Source organism: Colletotrichum fioriniae, assembly GCF_027942845.1.
Source record: "Colletotrichum fioriniae strain IMI 355084 chromosome Unknown scaffold_1, whole genome shotgun sequence".
NCBI classification, from domain to species: domain Eukaryota; kingdom Fungi; phylum Ascomycota; class Sordariomycetes; order Glomerellales; family Glomerellaceae; genus Colletotrichum; species Colletotrichum fioriniae.
The window spans coordinates 6,853,433-6,869,518 of record NW_027076837.1 but is presented as its reverse complement, the minus strand read 5'-3'; the positions used below and the strand labels follow the sequence as shown (position 1 = coordinate 6,869,518).

Below are 16,086 nucleotides of genomic sequence, written 5' to 3'. Positions count from 1 at the left end.
CTGCAGTTCAGGAGCAAGCCCGCGCAAGCCACAAACTCTCTCTCACCTTTGCTCCTCAATCTGTCTTCTGTTAGTGTAATGATCTCAGAGAGCGACAACTAACAGAATGGCCTACAGCTTCAGCTACCTCTAGGTGCTTTAGCCACTCGACCTTAGCTTCATGTCTATCTAAAGCACAATTTCACTTTCCAAACATGACGGACGCTCATCATCAGACGGAAATTCACGCCACGGCCATTTCCGAACATTCAATGTCCCATCACTCATGCAAACCAAACAAGCATGAACCTCATAAATCGAGATTTGATATCTACATGACATAAGATTGAAAAACATGCCATTGAACTCAAAGGAAGAAAAGAAAAACTCACAGGCCTCTCTCAACGGCGAAGCCCTCTCTGCATGAAGCAAAACTGGAAGGCAAGCAACTTGCAAGCCTCGTACTAGAGTCAGCTCATTCCACCTCCATCTCAGCACACCTTCCCACCGGGACGTCACAGTGAGAAGAGAAGAGGGCCTAGAAGAGGCTTCAGCACCTTTTCGAGTCCCTCCCCCTTATTGAACCGATAACCGTGACGGGATGAGAGAAAGATTGCATGATCCGGGTACGGGTAGCTACCCGCCGCATAGTAATACCCGATCAAAACCCATGTACCGAGGTACCTACGTAATCATGCAATGAGAAGGCCAGTCCCCGGAGGACTCCGCCCAATCACCACACGATTCCTCGTCCCCGCAGGACCCGCATCAGCAAATCACAGGTCAAGATCCAGTCATCCCTCCCGGGCCAACATCCAGATACTGCAGTGCACGCAGTTACGGTTGTCCTCGGTATCCTTTTCCTGGACTTCCCTCCTCCTGAATGCTTGCCTCCCCGGATTTTGCCATTAGCGCATATGCTTTTTTTTTGCGCATTCCACCTCCAATTTCTTGCCAGTCTTGTTGCCCGTCCGTCCGTGTCACTGGCTAGCAAAAACCTCTTCCTGCTCCTACCGACGCCTCCTCAACAAGCTTTTGCTGCAGTTGCTTTCTTCCCCAACCCTTTTCCTTCTTAAAGACCTGAAGCGAAACCACCCGAACTGTTTGCCCTCCCCCCTTCCCCGTGCATGCCTGCCAGTCTAACCATCTACACCTGTCGAACCAAACTCATTAAAATTCTTAACCCTTGCTTGCTCTGCTTTTGCTTCCTCGCTTATCAATTATCGTCTTTATCCCCCACGCCGCCGTCTAGACTTACCTAGCATATAATACAAGTCTCGGGAAGAAAGCAAAAAGTAGCAATGGAGGAGGCATATAAGCAATACGCGAATCAAGCGCGTCGCAAGAACCGCTCCAGCACGAACCTCAACCACCTCTCCTCGCCCCCCTTCACCTCCCGCATGCCCTCCAAGACGACGACGCCCTCCCCGACCACCTCACCTCGCCGCACCACAACACCTCTTACCTCGAGGGCAAATCCGCCCCGACGACGCCAGGCCTGCTCACCCGCTCGCCCGCCCGCTCAAACTCCCACGCCCGCCGCGCCTCGGTACCGCACGCCGACCTCCCCAAGAGTAAATCGGCCACCCATCTCACGCCCTCCTCCGCTACCGCCGATAGGAAATCACGCAGCCGAAAGGCCGTCTCGGGCACCACCTCGCCGACGGTGCGCCGTCGGAAAGATGATTTCTCGATCCGGGATCGGAATGATAGCGATTGGCTCCTTCGCACCGGCGCCCTCATCAGCAACGAGAATCGCGAATCAAAGGGCCAGGCCTGGCTAGTGTCGAGGCAGAGCTCGACGAGCCTAACGGGTATGCGAGACGCCGACGAGGAGGCTTTCGAAAGGGAATTGGCGCGGGAGCGGGAGCTCACCAGCAGACGCAGCAGCCGGCGCGGGAGTCTTGCCGACCTGGAGGGCGCAGCCTATACTCATTCCGCCCGGCCTAGTCGTCCTGGGAGTCGGTCAGCTAGCAGAGTCGGCGGCACCCGGAGCCAGATGCTGACGCCAATGGAACGCGAACGTCACTCTCTCGAAGAGGGATACTTCCCCCGCCATCACGACGGCGAGGACTACGTCCCCGGCCCGGACTTTGTCAATCTCGACGAGCAACTCGAGTCATTCGACTTTGACACCACGCAGGATGACGAGGCCGCCGTCAGGAGGCTGGTCAAGGGCGAGAGGGCCGGCGGCGCCTCTTGGGTTGGGAACATCCTGGGGTGGCCATTGTTCGCCGTTGAGGAAAACGAGGAAGAGTCTGACGACGAAGACGATGTCGACGGGGACGAGTTTGAGGGTGAGGCTGACGAGGACGGGGCGCACGGGCTCCACCGGTCGTGGTCAGCCCGGCATTTCGAGGGTGTTATCGGCGCTCCGGAAGAGCGGATTCCGCCCCCAAAAGCAAACGAGGGTGGCTGGCAGGACGCGGCGTGGCTGCTCAGTGTGGCTACCAAGGTTTTGCTCTAAAGAAGTAGAAAAAGAAGGATTCAGCGAGAAAATGAAGATGGAGACTTGTTTTGTCACCCCCCCATTGAGCGAGGAGAAAGAAAAAAAGATTGCACAATCACCACCGCCGCACTCAAGAGGCCCCGTCGTCGGACCGCTCGAGAATGGTGAAGTGGATATCATCAACCAGCCCCAGCAAGACTGAAGCTTCACCGTTAGACTAGTTGAGAACCCCGGCAGCCAAAAATCTGCAGGGTATACTTGTTTGCTCCAAATGGCCCCACGTTGCTTTCTTGCAGAATCCTTCGAAAACTTCGATATGCTACGAGGAGGGGAGCGGCTCCTCTCCGCGTCTCGGCCTCAACAGGTGCTTCTCGTACCTGACACAGGCCCGTCACCTGTCAAATAGTAGTGTACGGATACAGCCCGGTACCTATTGATCCCCAACCCTCGTGTTTCGGCATCTGAATTGTCGCGAAGCATTCCCAATCATGGGGGATCGACACTGCAAGATAAACCTCGGATGCTGGTTCCCAGGGTTATATGAAACACTTTCCTCGCCTTAATGGCGTAGTTGCTGCGAGTACCATACCGAATAAAATTCCAACAATACCGTTTCCTGATGGCCGTAGATAGGATTAATACTTGCCGTCCCCAAACAACCCGCAAACCACGTGACATGTACACCGATGCGGGACCGGGCTATCGTCCCCGGTTCCGGCCTTATTGACTTGAGCTCCGCTACCTCTTGCCATTGACGCCAAAAGCATTGGCTCTGGGTCGAAAGGGGGGTAGGCGTCTAGAAAAACTAGAGAAAAAGCCTAATCCAGCACAACGGCGCCCCATCTGGTTGGAATGGATCACCGCAAGACTGAAAGCGATCCGTCTGAACTATCGTCGCAAAGGAACGCCCGCCCCTCTCCGCGGACAATGGCGGCCGGCGAAGCCGGCGTGAGAGGGACCACTGGCCGCATAGTAGGACCAAAAAACCGGTTTTGGGAGTATCACCTCGCGCTTGCATGCAGCAGCTGGCGGGAACCTCGTGTTGTCTCTCGCAGATTGGCTTGAGGCACGAGACGGTGTGAAAGCGGTTGAGCTGGGTTTATGATCTCTCGCAATCAACACACCGCAAGCTATGGTTGTGAACCACATCCCTGGACCACTGATTGCATGGCTCTGGACAGCCATGGCAATCACTGTCTTTCACGAATGTCTGTCTCTTCGTGCAACTGTAAAAGACATGGCGCAGAAGTCCCAGATCTCAACCAAGTGAATGACAAGTATTCTTGTGGAGTCCACTCTCGGATGCATTACGGAGAGTTAAAACCCCCAAAGTCATTGGTTGCTCAAACGCGATCGAGTCTTTGGCGTGGTGTCCAATACGAGCTCCTTTCTAGACATCCTTCTTGGCATGTCGTCTGATGAGAGACGTTGCTCTCCAAGCTGGAGTCTGATGCGTCTTCGCAGAGACACCAACATGAAGAGGCCGATATCGTAAGGACTGGCTCATCGTTCTGCCGATACACCCCAGACTCAAGGATAGGTTATTAGCAGGCGGTGTCATCATTGTAGTGGTGATCAAGCTTGCCGACCGTGACCAAGTTTGCAGCGGGGAAGGCGGATATACCGGCTATGACTATGAAGCTACCGCAGTATGAGCACCTCGGTCCTCAGTACAGTAGCTAACTCCAAGGTGATTTGCTCGACGATGTAAAAATATGTCACCGTATATTGACCATTGGCCGTGCGATAGTCGGCTTCCCTCCACTCATGCGACGATCGAAGTTTTGATGGGAGGAGTCAAAGACTCAAAGATTCTTGTCAGTTCGGCCCTCTCCCCCGCCTCGAGACCTGCCGTTTTCCCTTGCTTGGCGCATGCGTGACATCAAAGTTCAACCGATCCAATGATCAGATGGTTAGCCGAGTGATAGCGGCTTGAAGATCTCTTCCTTCCTGCAATCAATTGTCCAAGGGGTCTAGAAGGCGGAATGAGGGTGAAATGTCTTGGCCAACAGCTGTCTCTGAGTGAAAGAGCTCCGAAAAAAAGGCTGGATCAAGTAGTGGTGGAGAGGGGCGTGAACGGAGGTCGTGGAGATCAAGTGGTATGCCGATTTGCGCACAATTGTACCGACCGTCGAGGAAAGTGGATCTTCCGTAAAACACGGGATATTTCACTGGCGTTACGGTTCCGTACTGCCGGAGTCCAAGGCCTTCTGACACTTGCAACTCTTTGTTGTCTCTGGCAGAGCCTCACAGCCGTATGACCAGCCCTAGCATCTCGCGAAGCTTAATTTTTTCCACAAAGAGTAGATGTGAGTACGCTGTGTCTGCACTAGAGTGCAAATGCCGACGTTCAGACTGCTGTAGTGCTTCGAAGAGGTGGTCATGAGGAGCGCCCTGTTGTCGGCGTTGGGCTGGTGATAGAGCGCGTGTCGTTGGCATAGACCTTGAACGGAGGGCGACGGACCAAAACGGAAACGTCGTCCACTCAATGTACCCTGGTCCATGCAGGCTTTGCAGTGTAACCCACCGATGACGTTCAAGCGCGGTATGACGTCTGGCAGAAACCCAGCTCCAGCCCCCAGACCTGAGTGCATATGCAGATGCTCCACCCTACCATTTAACCACATGAATGGATCCCCTTAACACAGACTTGTGGTGGACGGGACCTTCTAAACCGGCCAAACAGATTAGGAAAATCCTTTTTCTCCCGCTGGGAAAAAGTACGCCAAAGTGGAGTGTCAGCTGTCGGCCGAGAGAGTCTAGCCTCTGTCGACCAGGCTGTGTCCGAGATAATTCTGCAGCGGTGTGGGACCGTTGCTCACCGGGCTCCGTGCCACCTTGTTGGAGGGAGTGGTATTGACTGGATTGTCAGCATAGCTTTGAGACTTGAATCAGGTACAGATCGTCAAAGTAGTTGGACGGGTATGGACCCTGCATTCCAACCTTCTCCCCACCTCTCGGCGTTCCTCTTTACTTGAGCATTTCTATCAGCATTTTCGGCCGCTGGCCTAGCGTATGCCTTGAACCCTCCTGCCTTATTTGGGTCCTCCCATCGGTGTGGAGCGGTGAATGTCTGCGTCGTGAAATCCGATGGTGGTGTTGAAAGTATGTTATCATAGAATTTGCTCCACCAGCCTTGATTTGAGGCCCTCTCAGCTGGCGTAACAGGAATTGGAAATTAGCCAAGGATCGTCACACCAGCTCACTTCGCACAGCGGAAACGTGACTGGATCCTCGTCAGCCCAGAGGTACGCGGTGGACCATTGGCAAGTCGGATCGTCCGCTCAGAAGTAGAGGACTGCGTGTTCGGATGCCTCACCACTGAGGGCTTGGGATGCCGAACAGTGCAAGACCTTAGAGCTAGTTTGCTGAAGAGCAGTGTAGAGCCTGGCATATGGCGCATAGAGTCGTGAGGACGTCTCTGGTGGGAGTGAAGAGAAGTGATGGCAGAGCTGTAAAGAGATGTGAGCAGTGCAGAAGCCATGGGGGCCAAAGGTGTCCAATCCAGAATAACGACTCTTGGATGAAGACACACCTAAGAATCCAAGTTGTAGACTAGGTCCAGCATGGCGGATATCGAATGGATGAATCCAACGGAAGGTGCCGATCCCTGCTTCTCCACGCAAATTAGAGGGCCGGGAGAGACCGCAGTAAACTGGCAAATGCAGGGCGACAGTCTTGCATCGTCAAGGTGAAATAGAAACCGGCGGCGATAGTGTGCAAGGAATCGGCTCGAGGAGGGGTAATCCAAGATGATACTCGTGCGTCTTGTACTGTGACCATAGCGATTGGTAGATCCCCAACCCACGACTGGTGGTTCTTGGTCCAGGAAGCATGTCGGAAAAAGGGACGAGAGCTGCTAGCACGAGAAATACGTGTCCGTCAGGCCATGGCGCAGTACTGCGTAGATTGTACTAGAAATCAGTGGCTCAAGGCTGAAAATTGCAGTTGTCTGACAACCATGGAACCGAAGTAGGGCTGTTTCGTGGCGTGTAGACAGAGAATATTCCCTCGAGTAGGAACAAATTGGAGGCATTGATTGGAAAGAGGTGCACGAGACCCATGGTAAGAAACCAAGGGGTTCAAGGAAGATCGATTGGAAGGCTTGCGAGAGAATGAATATCCCAAGCATGTTCACACGGAGGAAAGGTGGTCGTTTATGATAAAGGACGCGTCTTTCCGGGCGGACCTATAGTCGCGAGACGGGTTGGTATGAAGGCCGTGGGAAAGCTGGCAATGGGAAGCTGCTCGGGACTGGATATGCAACGAAGCTCTTTTCAGTGTGCGGTGCTCAAGAAAGACTCAAGCAAAGTTTAATGGAGAAGCTGGCGATTTCCTCAGTCTGACAATGCTCTTTGTTCTTTGGGGAAGGAGCGCCCCGTACGTAAGGGGATGCCTGCCGCGTGCCAGTTGGCTTGGAGGTTCTTCCCGGCAGGAGCAGGTCGCCCTGCAGAAGTACCGCCTTCCAACCTTAGCTACCCGCCCTGCATGAGACTTCACCTCAGGCTTCTACCTGGGGAGGCAACTGAAGTTGCTCGACTTTTGTTGCTTCCATGTCCAGTCTTTCCTTGTCTGGAACTAGTCAGCACTGTAAGGTAAGGTGCCTTAACTTACCTGAGGTGTGCAAAGTAAGATAAGGTGAGGCATGTCAGTACCTACCTTACGGTAAGGTATGGCAAGGTACGTTGATGGTACATTGACGGGTTGGCTCTGATGATGCAACTCTGGCGACGCTTCAATTAGTTCCATTGTCAGGTATGAGGTCAGGTAGACACGTCTAGACCGCGTTTAGTGGGTATTCCAGCCGCCTGTCTCCCGGTTGTCATTGCCCGAGCCTCCAGTTTTATTTCCTTCTTTTCCCCTTTGCATACTTTGTATCCGCCAAACCTCAGCTGCGTATGACTGACAAGAACAGCCATCCCACGGTTAACTACCTGAGGTACGCAGTAAGAACCAATCCAAGCCATCCCAGTGCATCGGGTCGTTGCGACTGTTCATGTCAAAGGCAGGCAGCATATCTCCCTCCATCTCCGAGCTGGCGCGTCTACCATCCATCCTGCCATCATCCCCTCCCCTCTGACCTTACGGATCAGATACTTGCTTCATCCTGTTTCTTGTTCGTTACCGGTCCGAACAGTTATAGTCAAGACGCTCCAGCCCGCCATACACCGCCGCCGCCTCCTCCTCCGTCCGTCAGCCTCTCATAGTCTCTAAGGTACTCACACACATTCGCAAGACATACATTCGCCGACGCACATAACAATAAGGTGGCATTCCCGGACGAGGGCCCTGCAGGAAAAGACGAAAGAGCGGCCCAATCCCGCCGCCGTACCCTCGCTTGACCTTGTCTTTCTAGAAACCCTAGCTCCTGGCTCCCCTCCCCCTCCATCGTCACCCCTCCATCGACCCTCCCATGCTGCTGCTGGTGCTTGGGCAATAACGGACGGCTACCGCTCGCATCCTGAGCCACGCAGCCAGGTACCTTTTGGTGTAGTAGGTACTCCACCATAGCGACAGCTCCCGCGAAAGACTCGAGGGCAGCAGTGGCATTCGCTTCACTGATTCAAGACCCCAATGCACTTTGCCTTACCTTTCACTCAGTGCTCACCTGTCCTGTGTCCTGTTCTGTTCGCTGTCGTCAAGGCCCGGCTCTGGCAAAGGGTTCGCACCAAGGGGCTCCCCAAGTGAAAGTCTCCATCTTCCCAACCAAAATTACACTAGAGATCAGTTCCAGATTCGCCCTTTCCCTCTTTGAGATACCAAGAGGGACCGTCTCCTCCACCACCACCACCACCACCACCACCATCACCCCCTCCTGCTCCTTCTCTCTTTCTCTCCTTTGGTCCTGCCGCCCTGGTCGTCTACGCCCTGCCTGCCCCCAGCCGTCACGCCTTCCGCTTTTAATCGTCGTCCTTAGGCCATCATCGCCTTCCCTGTCTTGCCCTGCTTTACTACCTTACTTAGCTCACCTCACCCTGCCTTGCCGCATCTCTTAAAGCTCAGGTACCTGAGTTGTACTTTACCGTAACTCACCTTACCTCCCCAAATGTCTAGTCATATATTAGGTATTCATCTCTAACCCTTCATACATCATCAAACATTCAACAGGTCTTACACCGGTCCGTCTTCACCTTCGGTCAGTTCACCTCGAGTCGTCCCTGCTGCCGGCGTCAATCCCCGACGTCCTGCCATTCGCCGGGCATCATCATCCGTTGTCTCATCAAACCCGTGGCTTCGACTTTGATTAAGGTACCTACGACACAACTTCACTCCGATTTCTTTCTTCCCCCTGCCATATTCCACGCAGGTGTAGCAAAGAAGAGACGAACCAAATCGTCCTTGATTTTTCTTCCCATTTTTCGTCGTGAAGCAACTGTCTTCTCTGGCGCTTGATCCTGTCACCGGTATGTGTGTACAATTCGTCACCTTCCCTTTCCTTGCCTTACCTAAGGCAAGGTACCTACCTACTTCACCTTGAAGGTCGAGGTACTTGGAGCTGGGTACTTTGCTGTCACCAGCAGCACCGCACCGCAACCCCACCACGCGCGGTCTTCCCCTCCAAAAAAAAAAAAGCCCACCTACCTACCCACATCCACTTACTGCATCCCCCGCCGAAAAATTATTAGACACCTCGGAAGCCCTACCTGCTTCGTTGCCTGCCTCTTTTACACCACCAACCAGCTCTTCCCGACGTCTTATTATATGCGCGCCCAACCATAATCGGACCCGATAGCTTACCCTCTCTCATTCTAGTTCGGAAAACACTTCGTCGTCCTCTCAGACCTGAGCCCGCAGTCTCCATATCTCTACCTCTTTGTAAGTCATTTGTCTTCTGTGTGTCCGGTTCTGCTGCCCACGAGCACCAACCCCTTCCTACCTCATCTATCCCGAATATCCACCTTGAGCTGCATGTTCCCTGCGGTTGCGGTATATCTCCCCTTCACCATCATCACACCTGCAGCACCACGCTGCTGGCGCTGGCGGCGGAAGCACCAACGGCGGCAACGGTACGGACTGGCACCTTGGCCACTCTCCTCATCCTTTCACAGGGCAATCCAGATTCCACCAGCCTATCCCCAAGAACCGGTCGCAAAGAATCCAAAGCCTTTGTTCCACAGTCCACACACACTCCATCATACATCGTGGGATCCACCACCGCCTGACTGAACATTTGCTTTGCTGTCTTGCGTTGGCTCTCGTTGTCTTTCTAACCAAAACCTTCGCTTCGGTAGCCTCTCTACTCTCTTCCTGTGCCTACCTGCTGTCGCCAATCACACACCGTCCTCTCATCTTGAGCGCCCTTAGCCAATACCACTTCAAACCACGCCTTTATCCGCCCTGCCTTCACGCCCACTTACGCTACATAAACACACAACAACTCTAACAAGCCGCATACTCAACCACCAAAATGCCTGCTTCAGAAGACAAGGTATGTGATTGAGTTTTACTCTCGTGTGATGCTTTTGTGGTGATGTGTTTCGGGTCACAAGGGCTGGGCTAACGTGGGGTGTTTTGCACACAGAGCGACGATGGTCCCCTCAGTACCCCCGACTTTGGCGATGCGATTGACTCAGTCACCTTCGGTCAGATCCTGGAGATGGATGAGGACGAGAATGATCGCGACTTCAGCCAGTCAATCGTTTTTGGCTTCTTCGAGCAAGCAGAAGAGACCTTTGAGCAGATGGACGAGGCCTTGTGAGTCGCATCATCATCATCATCATCATCATTACCCCCACTCTGCCTTGCTGGCGCCCCTCTCCGCTCTCCTCTCCTGCCCTTCCCCCCTCACCCCTGAAGTACCCTCAGTAGCAGATGGAAGCTCCTTTGCTGGTGGTCTGGCGCACGTTTCGATTGCACTGGCTGTGGACAATGCTGACTTTGATTTCTTACTCAACTTCGTAGAGAGGAGAAGGATCTCGAGAAGCTGTCATCGCTCGGCCACTTCCTCAAAGGCTCTTCGGCCACGTTGGGACTCGTCAAAGTTAGAGACAGCTGCGAAAAGATTCAACGTTACGGCAAGAAGGAGAACGAGGATGGAACTCCAGAGACGGACGAGAAGCTGTGCTTGGAGCGAATTGAGAAGACGCTCAAGGACCTCAAGACGGAGTACGAGGACGCCGAGAAGCTTCTGAAGAAGTTCTTTGGCACCGAAGAAGAAGAAGACTAAAAGCCGCCATCGACGACTTCTGGTCAACGCCGCCGCTCCGTGTCCTAGCACCAGCCGTTCTGTCGCCCAGCATTAGAAACGATGGCTGTGACGACAAGAGGGACATGGGCCACGACAGAGGATGCTCTACACCCCCAGAGGGCTGCGCGGCTCTCCCAGTACCTTGGCCCTTTGACACTTTGCTTACGAACCCATTTCTCCTCATACCCCCTTCTCTACGCTTACGAATTTGATTCACGAAGAAAAATTGGCATTTTGACATGGTGACCTGGATTGGCTTTGCATGGGAGACCCTTTTTTGTTTGTAAAGGGGAAAGCCGAGTTAATAGCTGGATGGCCGAGGCAGTCAACCAACTGAGACGAAGGAAAGGTTCTGAAGGCTCGTGCCATGGGCTCCCCCATTTACGCCTGCCATAGTCCTAAATCAACAGCATGCTATCACAGTCTTTACCACCTCACTGGATAGACGGACAATAGCACTACCTGCGTTCGTTTATAAAGAGCCGATACCAAAACTTCTTTGCGGTACACAGCTGTCGATCCTACGCGAGTAACGGCGACAAAAGCCGCTCTGTGAATTAATCTTCTTATTCCTTGAAGACGGTCTCCCTCCTTCCAGCTCGAACAAAACTTACACGCGCTATGTTGTCGGGTGGCCGGCGTCAGATCTGTGGCACTTCCTCCTAGTCCTCGTCGCGGTGGTCATGGTCCGGGGCTGGCAGACGGGCTGACAAGCAGGATTCACTTGGTGCGGGCAGCGGGGAACCCATCAAAATTCTACCCGAGCGTACCCTTTCAAGTGGGTGACAAAATAGGATGCTGGGCAACAAAAGATTGTGTTAATGCTTACTTACCTGCTTATTATTCCGAACTCTCTTCTTCTTCTTCTTTTTCTTCTTCTTCTTTTTTATCTTGAGTTTTTCTATTGTTACTTTTATCCTCTACATACTTACCAGAGAATACTCTTTAAAAGAAGAAGAATCATAATAATAGAAATAGCAGGGAAAGGGCTAGGTAGGGTACCTAAAGAGCGGCAAACGCTTATGTCACCCGCTTGCCTTTCAGCCTTGACCGACTGGACTGACATCATTGTGAGGAGTGACGAAGGCCAGGCTCAGAGATCGACAACTTGACGCCATAGCTTGAACCTGGTACGTCTGCGTGTTATTCTTGAGGCACTGGGGAGCATCCTAAGCCCGCGAGCCCTGTAGCGGTGCGGGATCTGCTGGAAATGCCTCCCACAGGCTGCGTCCCAAGTCTCTCCTTTCTCAAGCCCATCTCACCACTATCGGAGATCGAATCCACGATGGATCGGATTGTCTTAACTGCCACGCGAGCAACGGGTCTTTAACAGGGCTTCCTCTTACTGATCTCCGGGCCGGCCCGACAGGACCACGCCGTTTGACTGCTTGTTGACTCCGTTCGCGGGACCATCCAGGAAACTAAGCTCTAACATGGTTCGCAGATTTCACCGGCTCATCAGAACACCCGCAGGCTTCCTGGATACAATCCTTACCACCAGACCGTCTCTTTCTCGTAGGTGACGAAGCCTGTGGGATCTGGAAGACCACACTGGACCACGCGCAACGGAGCATCAAGACTCCATCGACTTGCCCCCCTTTCTTTGAACAAGCCACCATGCCCCCTCGTCCAAACGCCAGGCCTTCGCCTACACACTTTCTGTGCATACCTTTGGTCACTCCAGCCTCGAGACCCCAGCTATCAAAGAGCCTGGCTTCCTTCAAGGCAGATGTCACCAGCCAAGACAGCTTCGCAATTCCTACAGACGCCGTGCGGCCGCTCGGCACTCTGCACCTCACTCTTGGAATCATGAGTCTGACCAAGGACGAGGGCATCAGCAAAGCAACCGAGGTCCTCAAGAACCTGAAACCGCGGGATATCTTGGCTGGCATCACGCCTCTGTCCTCCGAGACCCCGTTGGCCGACAAGGCGCAGTCGTCCGCTAGCGCTCCCGGAACCGACTCGCCGCTCCGAATCACGCTCCGCGGCTTACACTGCATGAAGTCGGGCCCTCGAGCGGATCCCAGCAAGGCCTCGGTCCTATACGCGCCACCTGTACACGGTGAAGGTGTTTTCCAGACATTTTGCGAGAGGATCAGGGCTACGTTCGAAGAGGCCGGAGTCATGGAGAAGGATGCCCGGGGCTTGTTGTTGCACGCCACCATTGTCAACACAATCTATGTCAAGGGCGGCTGGAGCAAGAAGGGTCCGAAGCTGACCATCGACGCGAGGGATATACTTGACCGATACGATGATTACGTCTGGATGGAGGATGTGCCCCTGGAAAAGATTGCTATCTGCCGTATGGGTGCCAAGAAGATTGAGGGGACGGATGACGAAGCATACGAGGTCGAGGCCGAGATCGACTTTTAGTCTCGTCCAGCAGCCTGGGTCTATTATACGACTTACCCAGAAGCCTGCGAGTCCCAACAACTCTCGGGGAGCAATGGATGGCCCCAATTAGAGTAGATCAAAGTCTTGAGGTTTGCGAATGTTTGTGACAGTCTCAAGACAGTGACGTTGAAAGTATCGCCAGGAGCAAACGATCCATTGATTGAACATGGAGACTTGGCAGCATAGACAGGTCGGAGAGAGTTACACGATGCAAACAATTCGTACAATGCAGGGAAACGTGACCTAAAGGTTCACCTAACTAGTTATACTTAACGCTTCAGTTACGAAGCCTATATTCCTGTATAAACGCCAGATCAAAACCCAGGGCTCCCTGGCAGCCGAAGAAGCACCGCACCGCACAGCCCCCACGGTTCAGCCCCGAGCGCGGCCACAAGCGCCGGGCCGCTAAAAATACCGCTCCGGCGGGGAACTATGGGACGCCCCTCTCCCCAATGACAAGAGAGACCCTCGCCGGCCCCCAATGTCGACCTAACATCCTGGGAGGACTGACTTGCGACGACGTTCCCAACCCAGCTTCCACGGGAAGGCTACCTTAATTGCCTCGCCTCGCCTTGCCTCGACGTACCTCTGTTTGACGATAGGGGATCAAATAGCTCTCTAGAAGCTTCGGTTTCCGCTTGTGGTGTTTGCCTTGAGAGGCCAAGGACCAGGCAGCCAGCAAACGCCACTTCGTACTTCTCTCGCCAATCCACCCCCCTTCCGAAGCTGCGTACGCAGACCCAAGACCTGTCATCAACAACGAGGGGAAAGGTCGGCTTTGGCGAAAAAAATCAAGGGGAGGAGAAGAAGGGCCAGACCAAAAGGATTCGAAAGGGCCCGTCAGATCTCCCCTTCATTGCAAGCGGGTTAGAAGAATAAGCGAAAACCCGCCACGCCCTAAACTCATCGTCTTACCTCCCCATCATGCAGTACCAAGCCAGTCGCATGCTCGTCCCCCGCCGTCCCCATGACGAAAGATAAAAAGCTCGGCCGGATGTCCACGACACCGGCGGAGAAGCGCCGCTCCTTCATCCCAGGCGGCAGCAGCAGTAGCAACAACAAGGAACACAACAGCGGCGGTGGAAGCAGCAGCGCCTCGAATAGTAACGCCGCCGGCGGACCCTCCTCTTCGTCGGCCAAGCCACCGTCCTCGTCGTCCCAGCACGGCGGAGGCGGGTCGTCAAACGCCCACCACGTCTTGCACACCTCGAACCCGCGCACCAGCGCCGCGAACATCATCGCCCCGCCTCCCCGCGCTCACCACGCCCCCGTGAACTCCTCCTCCGCGAGTCCGAACCCCGAGGACGGCGTCACAGCGGCCGCGGCGTCGAGCAGCAGCAAAGATGCCAAGGATAAGGAGTCGAGACACAAGGAGGCCACGGGTGGGGGCAGCAGCAGCAACAACAGCAATGCTGCTGGCACCGCAGCCACGACCGGCCACGGCGGGGGCACCTCTTCCACATCGGCCCAAATCAAAGACAAGGACGCGCGCATAGCGCACCTGGAGCGCGAGCTCGAAATCATGGAACGAGAGTTCACCAAGGAGCTGGATAAGCTCTCGCAAAACGAGAGCGAGACTGCCGTGTTCTGGCAGGCGAAGCACAGCGATGTGAACCAGCAGTTCCTCCGCGCTGACGCCGATCTGCGGCTCCTCAGGCAAGAGTCCGAGGCCCGGGACGCCGACCGCGATGCCCTGCGGCGCGAGGTCGGCGAGCTGAGGGTGCAGGTGCGCGGGCTCAAGGAGTTTGTGAGCACGAGCACGCGGACGAGCGGGCAGACGTCTGATGAGGTGTTTTGCGATGGCATGGCGAGGTTGAGCAACGGGTTGCAGAATTGGGTTATTGTCAACTTTCGAAGGGCAAAGTTGGGTACGTTCTTCTCCTTATATCTCTCCGTGAAAAATACCTTGGAAGAATCTCTGGAACATAGCGCAGACAAGGTAAGAGAGTATAATGTAAACTAATTAATATGCCAGACTTTGCTGCAGCAAGCGACGACGTTCTCGAGGAGCTCGGCCAGCTGGTCCCCATGTACGCCGACCTCGATTCCTCGGCCAAAGTCCACCTGCTGCAGTCCGTCGTCTCGCGCGTGCTCGTCGACACAATCTTCAACTCGTACTTCTTCGGCCTCCCCAAGGAGCAGGCTGAGCAGCTCAAGGCCGTGGAACAGACCCTCTCAAATTATGGTTAGTAATGATCCTTACATTATGTTCTTCTCCCTTACCCCTTAGCCCCTTGTCTCGGGAGCAAAGGATGGAAAACGAAAACAGAAACGGCGGCCAGCTATTAACACCACGCACAGTCGATTCCCCAGAAGCAATCAACAACTGGCGCTCCACAACCCTCGCCCTCCTCCAGCGTGAAGCGGACTCCAAAATGCAAGCCGAGACCTCAGCAGCAACGGACCGCGTCATCGCCCGCGTAAACCGCATCCTCGACGCCGTCACGGACGCAGCCTCGGCCCCACCAGCCACGGGGGAGACCACCAACACCCGCGACGCGGGTCTCCGCGCCCTAGTCGGCAGCGCTGCGGATCTCGCGCGGCAGCTCGCCGTGCAAAAGGCCGTCTTCCGGGTCCACATGCCCGACATTGTCCCGCACCAGCAGACGAGGTTCGACGCCGCCACCATGGAGGATATCGGCGGCGAGGACGAGGAGGCGCTGTCGCAGCGCGATATCGCGTGCGTCACGTTTCCCGGCATCATTAAGCGCGGGGACGAGAACGGGGGCCACATGCAGTATCAGAATGTCATTGCCAAGGCTAGGGTCCTATGTAGTCCCGAATAAGACACAACTCTGGTGCTTAAACTACCTTAACTCTTCACGTTTCTATCAAGCGTCGTCGAACATTAACAGTTGCCTTGCGCCCCTTTGTCCTGACATCCCGTCTGAGTATATCAAATGTCACATGTACTCCATATTCACCCTTGATACACCGTTCTTGGTGACGCAGAAACCCCTATCAAACCATGGACGCAAGTAAGATTTGCACATTACGTCCTTTCGCAGCATTACCTATCATTGCTTATCCCCCTTTCGTCAGCCATCGCCGGCGGCCCGTCCACATGATGATCCTG

At 54.4% G+C, this 16,086-nt stretch overlaps 4 protein-coding genes across 4 annotated transcripts; all 4 read left to right on the top strand.

Annotated features, from left to right (window-relative positions):
* Positions 1-649: 649 nt before the first annotated feature.
* N0V96_001775 (uncharacterized protein) lies at positions 650-2,446 on the top strand (the record flags this gene model as incomplete). Its single annotated transcript, XM_053192998.2, has 2 exons — positions 650-667; positions 1,337-2,446. 2 exons carry the CDS (start codon positions 650-652, stop codon positions 2,444-2,446), a joined length of 1,128 nt encoding a protein of 375 aa, XP_053049529.2.
* Positions 2,447-9,836: 7,390 nt separating this feature from the next.
* On the top strand, positions 9,837-10,595 carry YPD1 (Phosphorelay intermediate protein; the record flags this gene model as incomplete). The annotated part of the gene is made up of 3 exons (XM_053192997.1): positions 9,837-9,857; positions 9,951-10,123; positions 10,331-10,595. 3 exons carry the CDS (start codon positions 9,837-9,839, stop codon positions 10,593-10,595), a joined length of 459 nt encoding a protein of 152 aa, XP_053049528.1.
* Positions 10,596-12,233: 1,638 nt separating this feature from the next.
* Positions 12,234-12,989, top strand: N0V96_001773 (uncharacterized protein; the record flags this gene model as incomplete). Its single annotated transcript, XM_053192996.1, has 1 exon — positions 12,234-12,989. One exon carries the CDS (start codon positions 12,234-12,236, stop codon positions 12,987-12,989), a length of 756 nt encoding a protein of 251 aa, XP_053049527.1.
* A 988-nt stretch (positions 12,990-13,977) lies between these two features.
* Positions 13,978-15,796, top strand: N0V96_001772 (uncharacterized protein; the record flags this gene model as incomplete). The annotated part of the gene is made up of 3 exons (XM_053192995.1): positions 13,978-14,878; positions 14,986-15,195; positions 15,312-15,796. 3 exons carry the CDS (start codon positions 13,978-13,980, stop codon positions 15,794-15,796), a joined length of 1,596 nt encoding a protein of 531 aa, XP_053049526.1.
* Positions 15,797-16,086: the final 290 nt, after the last annotated feature.